The sequence below is a fragment of the Miscanthus floridulus genome, chromosome 1 (genome assembly GCF_019320115.1).
Source record: "Miscanthus floridulus cultivar M001 chromosome 1, ASM1932011v1, whole genome shotgun sequence".
NCBI classification, from domain to species: Eukaryota; Viridiplantae; Streptophyta; class Magnoliopsida; order Poales; family Poaceae; genus Miscanthus; species Miscanthus floridulus.
Genome location: NC_089580.1, coordinates 35,917,758 through 35,933,483, shown reverse-complemented (window position 1 = coordinate 35,933,483; position 15,726 = coordinate 35,917,758). Strand labels below are relative to the sequence as shown.

General features: G+C 37.5%; 1 protein-coding gene across 2 annotated transcripts; it reads left to right on the top strand.

The window, feature by feature from the left end:
* Positions 1 to 2,754: 2,754 nt before the first annotated feature.
* Positions 2,755 to 10,274, top strand: LOC136480927 (uncharacterized). Of its 2 annotated transcripts, XM_066478370.1 has the most exons (7): positions 2,755 to 3,059; positions 4,292 to 6,217; positions 6,296 to 6,353; positions 7,457 to 7,605; positions 7,981 to 8,067; positions 8,887 to 9,015; positions 9,604 to 10,274. In XM_066478370.1, the coding sequence occupies exons 1-7, from the start codon at positions 2,982 to 2,984 to the stop codon at positions 9,685 to 9,687; spliced, it is 2,511 nt and encodes an 836-aa protein (XP_066334467.1). In that variant the 5' UTR covers positions 2,755 to 2,981; the 3' UTR covers positions 9,688 to 10,274. The 2 variants fall into 2 exon arrangements, 1 of the variants encoding a protein (XP_066334467.1); XR_010764633.1 differs by lacking the exon at positions 9,604 to 10,274 and having other exon boundaries at positions 7,457 to 7,640; positions 8,887 to 8,935.
* Positions 10,275 to 15,726: the final 5,452 nt, after the last annotated feature.

Below are 15,726 nucleotides of genomic sequence, written 5' to 3'. Positions count from 1 at the left end.
ATTTATTTTCCACATTTGTTTTTATGGTTCGATCGGGATCAGATGAGTTGACGCGCTGGTGTGGCCAGCGCTGACTGACAGTAGGTCTGGGGATTTGTACCAGTTTCCCAAAGTGTTGGCCAGAAGCGACTTTTAGGGCTTCTTGCAACAAATTTTACGGTGCATGAATTTTCAATAAGAATTAGAATAAAAAGATGTAGGAATAGAAGTTTTTCTCACATTCTAAACAAATGGTTAAGAGTCGTTTGATCCTTTCATTTTAGAGGTATTGAAATCTACTTAATAGACCAGACTATTTATTTTAGAATTTGACATTCCACAAATTTTCAAAGTTCACATATAAGACTATCTCAAATTCATAGGGTGAGAGATGAAAATTGATTCTATAGATTATTATGCTATATTTTTACTTTACAACTTATAACACACTCTTCAACTTGCTCTCTTGCGGTAGAAATGCAACACGTAAGTAAATCTATGTCTAATATGATTGCAACATAGATTAATTAAGCTAACAATAATATGCAAATATATTCCCTATACAACCGTATTAGCTTAATTAATCTATGTCTAAACTAGAAGCATACCCCACGCGTTGCCGCGAGATTTTCTTGAAAATAAATCTATTATATACATATCATTATTAATATATGGTATCTTGTATATTGTGTATATATACGAATTTGACTTGCATATTATTTTATTATATCAGATCTGGTAAAAAATCGGTAAGCTAATAAAAAAAAACTAATAGAATATTTTATTACATTATAGAGGAATAGATGATGAAACAAATACCGTATGCAGATGACTTGTTAATATAGATTTAAAGATCAAAAGTATTGCACATGATAGAGATGACGTGTATATTTTTTATAATTAATAAGGGATGATATGGACTTAGTGAGTGTGGATACCTTGCACGAAGAGAAAAACCATCTAGTAGGATTTAGCTTTATAAGAGTATATAGATATAAATTATGATTATTAAAATAAATTCAATTCCAAGGATTCAAGCGAGGCCAATTCTTGGTCTTGTTTCTCACAGATAAAATCTCTTTTTTTTTGCGAATTTCTCATAGGTAAACATACAACATACTATACTGTTTGCTTTTATAAATACTTCCTGCATAAACATGCAACCAGGTGATCTTCGTACTTTTGTAACTAATAATAAATAATATTGTCTTTGTCGATTATGCGGGGCATTTTTTGAATGTTTTTGTTTGGTGGCCATAACTTGGATTCACGTTCTGTCTTTCCTAGATATGTATATTTTACTATATAATACTCACACAAATTTTACTTATATACTTATATAAGTATTAGGAATTTGCCTTTGTCTAGTTTCAACCCTCAACTACAAAAACATCTAACTTTGATGCTTCAACTATCAAAATTGTTCAATATTGACACCTGAGACTAGGTCAAAATTAAACGGTTTCGATAGATTGAGATGCCAAAATTAGACACAACCAAGAGTTGAGGGACTAAAAATAAAATATTTTTGTCTTTTAGATGTTTTTTGAAGAAATTTATATATTTGGATTCACTTACGGGTAAATATTATTATTCATTAAAATATTTATCTACATATAGGATTTTTATCATAAAAAGAAAATAAAATATGATAAATTTAACTTTGGTAACAATTTTTTTAAAAAAATAATCTGTCTTACCAATATCTAAAACTGTGATTGGGGTGTTATTTCTCCGTCCAAGTTCATTCGAACAATTTGGAAAATTTAAATTTCAAAATACGAGAATTTCAAATAGAATTTGAGATCATAAATGATTTCAAATGAAAAAGTCATCAACTATAAACTTGTAGATCTCATCAAGATCTACAACTTTGATTATGGTCATTTCTCCATCCATGTTTGTTTGAATAATTAAAAAAATCAAAAAAATGAGAACTTCAAACATATAGGTTAAATTTGGATTTGTATTCAGAACAAAAACTAATAGTGTAGATAGATATTCTAATACATATAAATATTTATCAATAAGTAAATATAAAGATACAAAAAAATATAAATATCTATCTAAAAAACTAAAGTACTTGGTCAAGCCTATTTTGGGCACTTAACTCTTAGACTTTGTCTAACTTTGGCACCTCAATTATCAAAATCATTACTCAAAAAAACTATCAAAATCATTCATTTTTTATTCTGAGGTGTTTTTTAGTGGTTTTCATATCGCTCTAGGTCAAAATTAAGCGCTTTTGATAGTTGAGGTGTCAAAGCTAGACGGTTTTTATAGTTGAGGATTAAAATTAGACAAAAAAAAAGTGTTGAGAGGCAAAAAAAAAAAGAACTTAGTACTAAATATCATGTCTAAATCTAGATACATGGCTTGTTTGGTGACAAGGCTTACAACTTTTACAAAAATAAATACTATTCTAATAAGAAGTGAAACTTGTGAATAGTAGAGTAAGAATTTATTTTTCAAGATTAACCTAACACCTCTTTCGTTCAACAAAAAAAAGTATGAAAATATCGCTTCACGTGGAGCCAAACAATTTTGATTTTCATTAGATATAAAAAAATAATATTAACATTTATGCCTTCAATAAATTTATTACAATAACATATTCCATAATTATTTTAGTAATATTATGCACCATAAGTACTATTACGCCTTTATATATTTAATGTTTAAAATTGTTTGATTTTTGGAATTTCATTCTTCTCTTCAAAACGGAGAAGGGAGTATATCCTCCTTCGGAAGACCCAATGTACAGGATTTCCCGACCTTCTCCGGTTTTCCTGCGCAAAGCCCCCCGCGCGGAAGCTAACGCCGGGTTCCGGCTGCCCCTTTCTCGGAGGAGCCCCCGCCAGCCTGGGGAACTCTTCGTCCTCTTGCCTTGTCGCCTTTTCCAAAACCCTAAACCACACACGCCCCCAACTCCGGCCCCTTCCCCTCCCCCCCTCCCCCTCCCCCTCCCTCGAAGCGGCGAAGGCGGCGGTGGCAGTGCCGGCATGGGCGCCCTGTCTGCTTCGACTTCGTCGGTGAACTGGCTAGTCGAGGACGACATCCTCCTCAAGAACGCCGTCGAGGTAAACCCCGCCTGCCCCCCTGTACCCCCAACCACACTTCTTTGAGTTCCTACTGTTCGTCTCGACGCGTCAATTGATGCATCCAATGCTGTTCTTGGGCTATTGCCGCTGAAGCGTGACGGATTCGGAGGGATTTGTGCTTACCGGAATATCGGGTAGTCAGAATTGATCCTCTTCATATATGCAGAGAAAAGAACTTAAATCCCCGTCTTTGGTAGATTGTTTAACTATATTCTGATGGAGCTGTTCACCTGGTGGTTTTAGCAGTTTTGCAATTATTTGGCCCTGGGGTCCTGAATTTGTTTGCATTTCTCAGTTGAGATTAATTGCGATTCTGGTAATTCTCTTGGTAGGCTAGGGAATAAAAATATTGAAATGGGAAAGAAGTATGTTTTCTTGGAAACCTAGCAGTCAGATGGCGTGGCTCGTGAGGGTCCTAAATTTCTCTGTACATTTCTCAGTTGAGATTAATTGCGATTCTGGTAATTCTCCTGTAGGCTAGGGAATCAAAATATTGAAATTGGAAAAAAGTATGTTTTTTTTGGAAACCTAGCAATTGGATGGCGTGGCTCATGAGGGTCCTACATTTCTTTGTGCATTTCTCAGTTGAGATTAATTGCAATTTGGTAATTTTCCAGGTAGGCTAGGGAATCAAAATCTTGAAAAATGGGAAAAAGGTATGTTTTCTTAGTAATTTAGAAATTGGATGGTGTGGCTCGTGATGGTGCTTGCTACCCTAAACTGTGGCGAATCCAATAATATTCGATTGAATTACTTTAGCTGTGAAGTTGTTTCTCTATACTGAGTGCCACTTGCAAAATTATTGAACTGATGGTAGCAGCCAGTGCTCTCAGTTTTATTAAGTTTTGAGGTAATGTCCTGCACTATGTAGGAGTGAATCAGCAGCCTAATCTAATCAAAATGGTTGCTTTCCCTAATTCACATACTCTATCATGTTATCATGAACTATAGCTTATTTCTGTTATTCCTGTATTTTGTTCTAAGCATTTTTTCCCTCAAACATATTATGAGCAACTCTTGTTATTTAATCTCTAGGTTAGCGTATTGATCTAGCAGTAGTCCTAATAAGTGGGCTTATGATTTTGTGAAGCCAACATAGTACGAAACCACAAAGAGTACAAGGCTGCTCCAAACTTCGATCTACATGACTTCACTACTAATTATTTTCTTTTTTTGTGCCAACTCCTAACTGCTCCTTGTGATACTTGCAGGCTGGTGCCTCATTGGAGTCCTTAGCCAAAGGAGCTGTATGTTTTTCCCGTAAATTCACTCTTCAAGAAATACAGGACCGCTGGAATTCATTGCTATATGACCCAGAGATCTCAACACAAGCAGCTTCTCGGATGGCTGAGTATGAGAATGAACTTTCCACTTCCGATCCAGCCAAGGCACATAAACTTTTCAACTCAAAAGCAAAGGATTTTTCATTTCAGAAACGGAAAATAGACAGTGTAAAGAATCTATATTATGCAATGAGAAAGAGAGTACGCAATGATCCATGTAACAGTGGTGACCTTGGATTTCTTGTTGCCCCCTGTTCATGTATGGCAACTGGTAGTGAGTGTGTCTGTGGAAGCCTACCTAACAATATTGAACCAGAGCTGAATTCAGTGAGCCGCTATGGGCAATTGGGTTCAAGCTACAACAGTGGACATGCATATTCTGAAATGAATGGACAACCTTTTCATACGAAGCATACTGAGAGCATGGCAAGAGATGGGGATGGCACCAATAACGTTGTGTATGGCTACTCAGATGTAGGCCAACTATATGAGCATCATGCGTATGCAGCAAATAATCATGGGAATAGTGAAGGGAACAATGTTTCTCTAAAGAGTATCACAGATTTTCAGGATTCTATGCAGTTTCAGCAGTTGGACAACAATCAATGTGGTAATGGAGTGGTAGACTCAAAGGCTTTGGTGATCCCTAACCATTTCAGTGGAAGTGTGCAGGAACCTATGCCTCTCCAAGTGATTGGTCAACCTGAGGGTTCTGAAGCACCAGGTGGTGCAATCTGGAGTGGGGTTCAGCGAAGAGACAGGCTCACTCTTGTTGATGATAAGAATGTAAAGTCAGAAAACAGGGACCCTCTCACATTTGAAGCAGATTTAGATGGTGGGATGTCTGGTTTAGATCACGCTGCAGATTTTATGGACTTCCCATTTTTCAGTAATAGTGAAGACTTTGATATCCTGAATAGTGAAATTTTTTTGAATTCTCCAAGTGAGGGAAACCAGGAGGATTTAGACGATCCTGCCTTCAAAGTTGTTCATGGGGTTAGATCAACCATGCAAAATCTGGTGCATCCCGATGAAGCCAATATGTCCTGTGATCAAATAGATCTTGGCGATGTAAAAAATAATGTAGATGCTTCTGGTATAATCTTAGTTCCTACTCCTTTACTAGTGCCCTGTCCTGGCCTGTATGTGGAGTGCAAATTGAACACAGAAGATCCTGAAATTCCTTGCAATAATGATGTTTCTACACCAACAGAGTATCCTCTTGAATGCTGTACTTCTACCTTTGGGCAGAAATCTGAGAATACTATCTATTCAGCCTCTCCTGCAACCAGCCCTCCATCAAATACTGAACAGCCCAAAACAAAGGACTTGGCCATAATAATAAAGAGTGAAGATATGGCAAATGTCCAACCTTCGTCACAAACAATTAAAATGAACCCATCCACTTCAGAACAAAAAGAAGATTCAGTGGCTCATGAAGGTGGTGTCCTAGGATCTAAACCGTCAGAAGGTGCTTCAACAACTGGAGCCCTTTTGACTGGTAACATTGACACAAATGATGCAAACACATACATGCTAGCTTTGCCCTCTTTCAGTGCTGCTGGATTTGGTGAAGGATCACCTTGTAGTTTAGGACCACACGAGAGCTTTGATAACTCTCATGGTTTGACTTTACAAAATTCAGTTCAAGCTCCTGATCAGATGCAACACAACTCACTTGACGGTCAACCAGAATTAGGTGACAAGGCTGCTCTACAGAACTGTATGCCATCAAATGTGCTGCCAGATTTGGGTATTCAGAACACTATTGCAAATGCGGCAACACCAGCTCAAGCAGAAGAATGCCATGACTATGAAAAAGATGTTCCAAACTACTATGATCTAGAAGCTTTGGTAAAAATCTTTTAGCTCAGCTACCTGGATCTCTTTACTATGATGTTTCTGACTAGTCCCATATCATGTTCAATGCAGATTCTTGACCAGGATCTCATCCCGTGGGATCAAGACTCTGATTTGATGCATCCTGAAGGTAAATCTTTATGTATTACACATTTTGCTTGCTGATCAGTATATCAAATTAATCAAATACCATGTATAGATGCAGCTCTTTCTTTCTTTTTAAGTTTAGCATCAGTGTCACACAATGTTCAAAAAGGCGCTTGGCGCTAGGTCTAGGCAGGCGCTAAGCCACCGATTAGTGCCTAGGATGTCTAAACGTAGATTAAATGCGATTAAGCATTTACACACTAGCTACATATCAAGAGATTTATAGTTGCATAAATGTGGCAAAATAAATAAATAGAAAAGGAAGGGCAGTGCCATAACAATGCACCGAGCCCACTAGGGGAGGAAGCCCACTAGCCCATCTAAACACCATAACACTCAACGATGCCCTACCACCACCAATTCCCAGTAGACAATCCTCATTCTCACGCAGCTGCGCTGCCTGTCCTCCGCCTGTGCGCCTCCATCTGTCTCTCCACCTCTCCATGGCGCACCACCTCTTCTCCTGCACTCACCCTGTCGGCTCCTCCGTACGCCCCACCTCTACTCCACCCGTGCGCACTTCGTCCTCTCCCCCTTTCATGTCACCCCTACTTCGGCTGCACACATGGCCCTTTGGAGAAATCGAGCAAAAGGGAATAAATCGAGCAGAGGGTGAGCGATTTCGACACCACGGGGTAGGCATAGATGGAATCACAACACAACAAATCATTTTGCCATCATATAATCTCGTCTCTTTTCTTCCTTTCTTCACCATCCATGGGTTCTGACAGTTCATGCCACGTTTAATGGACACCTATGGCCTAGGTGACACACTGACACGCTAGGTCTCCGCCTAGTGCTTAAGCACGTCTTAACGATGTTTTTTCAACACTGGTGTCACAGAGTTAGCTGAAGTATTGTGCTGTATAGTCTCAAGTCATTAAAGGAAAGATTCATCATCTATAGGGCATTGGTTGACTGAGGCTTTAAGGAGTAAACATTCATATAGTGGATTGTTCTTATAATAGTGTAAGAGTGGATGTTGCCATTTTCCTCTTAATGAAAATTTTAATGTGAACAATATTGATCTGGCATTGATCAGTGAAGCAGAATGTATTCTTATTTTCTTTCTTTTGAAATCTTCAGTTACCAGATTTCATCACCCGGAAAGCAGGAAGGCATTGGTTAGATTGGAGCAAGGTGCTCGGTCTTATATGAACAGAGCTATCATGTCGCATGGTGCTTTTGCAGTTATTTATGGATTGCACCTGAAATGCTACATAAAGGATCCTGAGGTCAGCTATCTTATCAGCTAGATCAGTTATAGGATGTAAGTGAGGGGTGACAACTAAGACTAAGAGTGCACAATTTTCATATCTATATCTTGTGCCAGATAGTTGCAGTGGATTATTGACACCCAGTCCCTTAGAGATACAGATACAAACAACTTTGTTTTTTAGAACTTGAGATGTATCTGGCAATTTCTGAATATAGCACCCAGGGTCATCATTTTATTTCCCATTTTGGGATTTCATGTTCTGATCTGAGACATATCCTAATTAGGAACTGGAAGATTCAACCATCTTGTTTCTGTACATGTATGGAGTATGCAGTGAATATTTGTGTAATATGTTGCTACCATATTCTGATTTTTTTCTTTGCTCAAGCAGGTTACTCTTGGAAGAGAGACAGAAGATGTCAAAGTTGACATTGATTTGGGAAAAGAAGGGAGGGCAAATAAGATATCTCGCCGACAGGTAATTCCTTGAATAGTCCACTGTGTTTTAAGAAATGCCACTTACATAATTACATTTCCTTAGGAAATGGCTAGTGCATAATAATAGGGGACGTGATTGCTTGACTATTTTTTATGTAAGAAGGTAAGAAACATAGATGTGCTGTAGGAGGTTAAAATTTATTATCCCTTGTTTTTCATTTGCACATCATTTGCACCATTGCATTGTCCTAATTGTGGTTTGTAAGGCAAAAATATTATTTCTGTACCTCTGGTGGATTTTTATCTGATTGGCAGCCACAGTTGGCCTGTGCCACCTTGATGGCTTTGATTGATATTGGTACTATGTGTGTCACATTTTAGCATGCAAGCTGTGATGTCTGCTTGAATTAGCAAAGCAGTCAACTTTATCCAGGCAATACTTGGGTCTGGAAAGACTGGCAGAGTGGCAGTCGATGAATTGTGTTTCATTCGTCTAAGTTCCTTTTTGTTCAACATCATGTACTTGTGTTGCTAATGTAACAAAATATTTCCAGCTGGGTTAATAGACCACAAGTTTGTTTCGGAAATTAGAATCACTGAAAGTGTATCATTAAATGCTCATATTGCCACTTAATAACTTTTGCAATATACTACTGTTGTCGTTCTGAACCATTTTTAAAAGCAATTAAGTGGCAGTTCTCCCGTTTTGCACAGTGGCTCCCAGTTGGTGATTCCCCTTTAGTATGCACATTGCCCTACAAGACGATATAGAATTCCTTGTTTTGCTAAGTCTGTTTATTTTCTGTTGTGGGGTATTTTTTTGTATCATTATATTTAACCCGCGTATTCTGACAATCAGGCGGTTATCAAGATGGATGAATCTGGGTCTTTTCATATTAAGAACATTGGAAAATGTCCAATCTTTGTTAATAGCAAGGAAATACCAAGCTGCAAACGCATCAACTTAAGCTCTGACTCATTAATCGAGGTACTGATACTTCCCCATTCTACTGTTTGTAATTGATACCTTCACTTTTGAATGAATCTGTAACTTGGTGGTTAATCGATGCACAATTTTTGTAACTTTACCTGTGATCCTGTCATATTCATATCATCTCGTGATACAACTATAGATAATCAATATTTGAAAGCTGTTAGCCTGTTATTCTTGGTAACTATCGCCAGATGTCATCAACACTGGACTTCTTGACAGCTGGAGACTGTACTGTGTCTAGCTCATTCCTCTCGTTGTAAACATTAAGTATTCCTGACCGGAGGGAGTACTATATGGTTTATGGTTCTACTGGTAGGACATAACTGCTTGAACTTTACTTCTTGCCATTCTGTTATTTTGGACTTAAAAACAGTACGAATGATACTATTGTGATCTGTAAGCAGATATGCTGATATGCAACAATTACTTTTTGACAAGTTAACAGTTGTGCTGGTTTGCTATACTTGATTTGGAAAAAAATAAACAATCCTTTCCCTTGTTATTTGACTGAGATATCACTGATGCATTTCATTGAGTATCTTCATGCTGTACTAATTTAGCTACCTTTTTTTCCCCTTTCAGATAAAGGACATGAGGTTTATTTTTCATGTAAACCAAGACGCTGTGGGGCAGTACATTGATCGTAACCTGAAGCCAGAACGCTAATTTCCTCTGGGTTTCCGGTCAGCACTTTGTGAGTGACTGCCTCATTAACAACATTAGTAGTAGCAGTAAATTTGAGTAAGGACTACTCATTTAGGAGTTCATATGATGTTATAAGTTAGGCTCACTTGGCTCCGGTCTGTAAATGGTTGTAGTTTGTTGTGTTTTCTGTCTGTTTGGCGGGCATAAATGTAGCATATCCTGCACATTTGCTTCCAGTTTGTACCGACACTCCCAGGAATAATTTCATTTGTATACTGGCACCCTGGTTTGTGGTGACTGCCAAGAGGCAACCGATGCAAGAAAGTGCCGAAAAGAATCAAAAGAAGGGAAGATTCTAGTGTAGAACAGGAGGAAGGTACACTTCTGCAAGAAACCATTGGGTTCTTGCGACGTTATAAGCATATGCTTTATTGATTTGTTTATACCCGTGATAATCTTGCAGCACGAACTCTGAATCAGCTCTTGAGTCTTGACGGTGGGTTTACACATTGGCAGATGTTGGAAAAGCAATGCGCTGTAGTGGGTGGTGGAGTTTTTACCTAAAAAGGAACTTTTGCTGACACAGTTTTGCTTCGGCATATGCGCTGCCGCTGCATGCCGGTATATATTCCCCATTCCTATTCCCCATTCCCATGGGCTTTGCATGCTCGGCGTGAGCGGGACGCCTCCCCATAACGATGTTCGCCGTGGTAACTGATGTGAAATAAAATGCTGTGAACATATTCCTCCACCACCAGTCCACCAGCGATTGCCGATTGGTCTATCCGCACTTTTGTTGTGCGACGTTTGCGGTCTACACATAGCTTGGCATCTTTTGCTTTGTCATCTCATGTATTCTGAATTCTGATGGTGACGAATCCCCCCATTTTTCTAATATGATGCTCACGCTTCTTAAAAATTACCTGTAAACTATGCTAAGCATCTCAAGAGCTCCTTAAAATAACTCTCTAATTTATGTTTTTTTGTAAAAAGAAAAATAAATAGCCCTCAAACGGTTTTGTATCTAAACTCTCTGAACCGAGTAGTTAAAAATAAGCACTTGATAATTTTTCTTGTCAACTTACACGTGCATTCTGCACTCTATCCGTTGGAGTGCCCCCTCTACTGCGGTTTTCCCTTCTCCCGTTTCGTGTATTTCCTTTTTCCTCCTCCTGTTTTGTGTTTTCGATTTATCCTCCTCTTGTTCGTTTTTAAGTATTTGAAATTATAGGAGAAAAGTTAGTTTTCTATCATTTTTTCACCTGACATGATCATTGATTTACACAATAATTTTTATAGGATTTCTCATTTGAGTAAAATACTCGTGTGGTCTCTGAACTTGTCATGTCCTGTCATTTAGGTCAAGTGTATTTTTTCAGTCCTCAAACTTATTTTTTTGTGTCATTTACGCCCTCAACTTTCAAATTGTTATTTTAGGTCTTGTCTTCATATGTCATTTACTCAATCCGTTCCAAATTATAAGTCGCTTTGACTTTTTTAGTATATCTATTTTGTTATGCATCTAGATATAATAATATGTTAGATACATAGCAAAATAGATAAACCAAAAAAGTCAAAACGATTTTGTTTACCACAAAATTTTGGAAGGAGGGCGCGGGAACTCGAAGCTTCTGGGACTGTGTCATCAAAGAATCGGTTGCGTAAAGATCGATGTTAGCTGATTCAGATGCGGTACTAGAATCGGCTCTTTTTGGATAACGTCAGCATACGACGTCAATGGACTACGGGAAAAGATATGTCGGACTCTACAGAAAGGAAAATATTAGGGTCCATGTTATTTTAAGTTAGGAATGTTTTCTTTTATTCCAAGAATTATAATGAGTCGTGTTTGAGTATGATTCATGTTTAGATTCCAGGTATAAATATTGGACCTCGGTTATTGTACAAGGACACGAACAATCAATCAACACAATCTTTCCGTCTTTCACCATCGTATTAGGAGTAGGAGTACTGTAGATCTTGACGAGTTCTTCAGCAAACAGGGTTGCATCGACTGATCGACCTCCAGCTTGCTTGTGAGTACCGTCACGACTTGTATTGTGCTTGTAAAGCTGCATCAGCTGATTAATCTTTTATGAGCCATAATATAAGTTAGTTATCGATCTGTATCGTAGTTTGTAAGGCTGCATCAGCTGATTGATCTCTTACGAACCATAATATAGATCAAAGTTATCGATCCTGTGTTAAATAACTTGTTGTTTAATACAATATCACCAGTTATCGAATCTGCTAAGATTAGTAAGATTTTTCTTACTGTTTTTGGTTGATTCACCAGCTATCGATCTTGTTATAATTAATGTTTTATTAATTATAACAAATCACCTGATTGAGATAGAGATAGATCGGCATCATATCATCTTAATTGGTCATCCTTTGATCTGGTCACGCTTTAAATCTCATGATTGACGACTTAATTCCGCTAGATCGGCTGTTTTATCTCTATTCCAATCAAAGATAGTATGCATCCAAAGACATATTTTAATTTTGATAAACTCACTAGTTAATGAGATCTAATCTAATGACACTACCATAGCTGCATCGATCCGGTCGAACGTCACTGGTAAGACTTTGGATTAGAGATTATCGATTGGTGGTTTTGTTTATGATCGAGATATGTACTTTGTTTGTTTGCTATACATGCATCGGTTATTTTAGCCGATTCGTCCGTGCTTTCACACATATATCATGTTTTTTATGAACCTGTCAATATATAGATGGTTTTATAGATTATTTGGCTTTAGTTTATTATTATTATCATAGCTGTATCGATCCGATCGAACCTCATTGTTGATGGTAACAGATTAGATTCAGAGCATTTGTAGATTCATTTGTACTAAACAGTCGATTTGTTCGCATGTTATATCCTTTCTCATTAAACTTATTGGCTCAATGCTTTACACTGGTTATATCCATCTAGCTGATAATGTTTCTTTATATTACTTACATTTGGGTGTATTGTACCTGTTCTGTCTGGATTAATCAATCATAATAAAATCGCTATGACCCATGAGTATCGGTTATTTTGAATTCGTACCATCATCATTGATATTAGCCGACAATCTTCAATTCAGCGATCCTTGCTTTACTGATATGTTGGATATCGACTATTTAGTCGATAGCCCTATCGAATCGGTTGTTTAGCTGCATATTTGGAACTATCTGGAGCAACACTGACATGTTGCACCTTAAACTACTAATTATTCTCTCCTTGTTAATTGCAGGGTCAAATTGACTGGCACGCCTTTGGTCCCGAAACCAACCGTTCTTGTGTTGAAGCCAAGCAGATCTCTAATCTCATTCCATTCAGATCGTCTAGCTTGCTGTGTGTTGATTGTATCGTCACATTTTTGCGTCAACACACTTTTTGGCATGCCTAGTGGGACCACAACTGCCAAGGCAGCTCACAACAACAGAAACATTTTTATGGTGCCTTATGAAGACTTACCTAATGAGGATAAATATGTCATTGGTAAAGCTATAGATGAGTTTTAGAACAAGTGTTTGTTGTCCTATACCAAGACATATGACAATAAAGTTGTTCAGAAATATCTACTACCAAGAGTTTTGATACATGTGTAGTCAGATACAGATGAAGCTGATGATAAGCGTTTCTTTGTAGATGCTATCAACAAATCTGTTCATGATGCCATGTTGAATCATAATACATCTTTCTTGAATACATTCTGCAATACCATGAAGGAGGTGTTTCATGGATATCCAATTAATTAGATTAGACTAGCTTATTACAACATTCCATATCCGTTGACTCGGGGGACTAATCAAGCCGGTACTAGCCATAAAAAATCAGCACTAGCTGGCAATGACGATGCCCAGGCAGTTTAGAGCTTATCCGAGCAAGTTTAAGGTACTACTATTAATCAAACACAGTATAATCCTGAATCATCAATGCAGCATGTGCAATAGCCGACTGGGTAAGTTCAGAATCAAATGGTTAATTTTGGCACATCAGGCCAAATACCGCTGTTGGCTTAAAAATAGCACCATCAGTTCAAAGGATTCGTAGAGATACAAATCCCAACATTTACAATCAGAGACTTCAAGTAGCAAATCAGCAAAAGACTCAACAGATAGAGATTCCAAAGGATATCATTATGGCATAGATTATAATACCCTTCATATGATTCCAAATCCAGGGTATCAAGGTATCTAAAATTTTAATCCGCAGATGGGTCAGCAATTGCAAAGGAATCTAAATTCAAATGCTGATAAGTTGTTCAGAGTAACTGAAGTGAAGAAGAACCAGTTCGGTTTAAAACCAAAAGGGCTAACCTTTTCGTACAAACGTTCATATCTAGAGTGGTATGATTTAGTTGTTCTTCCTATAAATTACAGGCTTTTAGAATTTGCTAAGTTCACTGGTCAAGATAGTACAAGTATAATAGAACATGTCAGTTAGTATCTTACTTAGTTAGGTGAAGCATTCATTGAAGAAGCTCATCGAGTTTGTTTCTTCTCTTTGTCCCTGTCAGGACCAGCTTTCACCTGGTTTTCATCGTTACCAATTAATTCTATAGTCAATTGGACTGACCTGGAGAAGAAATTTTATACATATTTCTATACTGGGACAGGAGAAAGGAAAATCACAGATTTGACGACCATAAGACAAAGAACTAATGAATCAGGTGCTGAGTTTCTTCACAGGTTCTGAGAAATAAGAAATTTATGTTTTTCATTGAATCTGATTGATGATCAGCTAGCTGCTTTGGCTGTTCAAGGAATGTTGCCAACATGGAGAGAAAAACTGTTTGGGCAAGAGTTTGACAATTTAGGTTAGTTGGCTTAACGGGTGGCAGCACTTAATAGCCAATTCCAGAATACGTATAGAGACACCCGATTCTAAAAGAATGTCGTAATTGTTGAAGCTTATAATCCATATTTAGTTGTTGATGATGGTGAGGATAAAGAAGAAGAGGAGATTGCTGCAGCTGAATGGAATTGGGGTAAAAAGATAATGATGGTTCCAAATCCTTAGGAAAAAGGAGTTGAAAAAAGTTATGATTTTGACGTCATAAAATCAGACAAGCTCTTTAATTTCTTGCTTGAGAAAGGACAGATCAAATTGCCCGTCAATCATGTTATATTTCCTCCAAATCTATTAAAGAATAAGAAGTTTTGCAAATTTTATAACACTACTTCTTATTCTATTAATGCGTGAAGAATTTTTCGGCAACATATACAGAGGTCTATTCAGCAAGGGAAGCTTAAATTTGATACACCTCAAAAGATGAAAGTTGATGATAATCCTTTCCCAAAAGATCAGAATATAGTTGATGCTAAGTTGCTCAAAGGAAAGACTAAAGTTCTAACATCAACTAGGGCAAAAGAAACTGGAACAGTTGATCCAGAGATATAAATATCGGCTGATGAATATAGAAAAATTAAAAGGCGTCGTGACCAACAGAAGAGCCGATATGAGTAGGAAGAGACGTCAAGAAACGGGGCGATGAGGCTGCATGTTACATCTCAAATTTTGTTGAATAAATAGCAACGACAAAAAAAAGGATTATCAGCGTTTGTTAGAAGAGAAAGAACATTAGTGTCAACAAGAAGAGGAGATGTACGAAAGAGAACAAGTTGAATCACATTGGAATTGTCATTTTTTTAGATATTATTGGAATAAAGGTTTGAAATTGTCTACTAAAAATAATTGCCTAGAGTGTAACGAACAATATTAGGAGTTTAGGTAATCTCAAGCCAACTGCCGGTCTATCCATGCTTGAATTGAGTATCAACATAATATGGATTGGCGCTTAAAAAATAGAAGTGCTCATGATCGACTTGGGAAGTGAGTTGTTGATCAAAATTGAGCTGATTATGAAGAAGAAGGTGATGAGGAGGAGTATGTTTGGCAGGAAGGGCAATGGTGTCCAAGAGCTTTAATAAGAAGTTAGAAAAGAATGGTACAACGCCTAAGAAATAGAGAGCTAGAACAGGCTCAGAAATCTGATAAACCTCAAGTATGGCGTGCTAAACAAACAACCGATAAGGGTCAACCATCGGCTAATATTCAAATGGCTT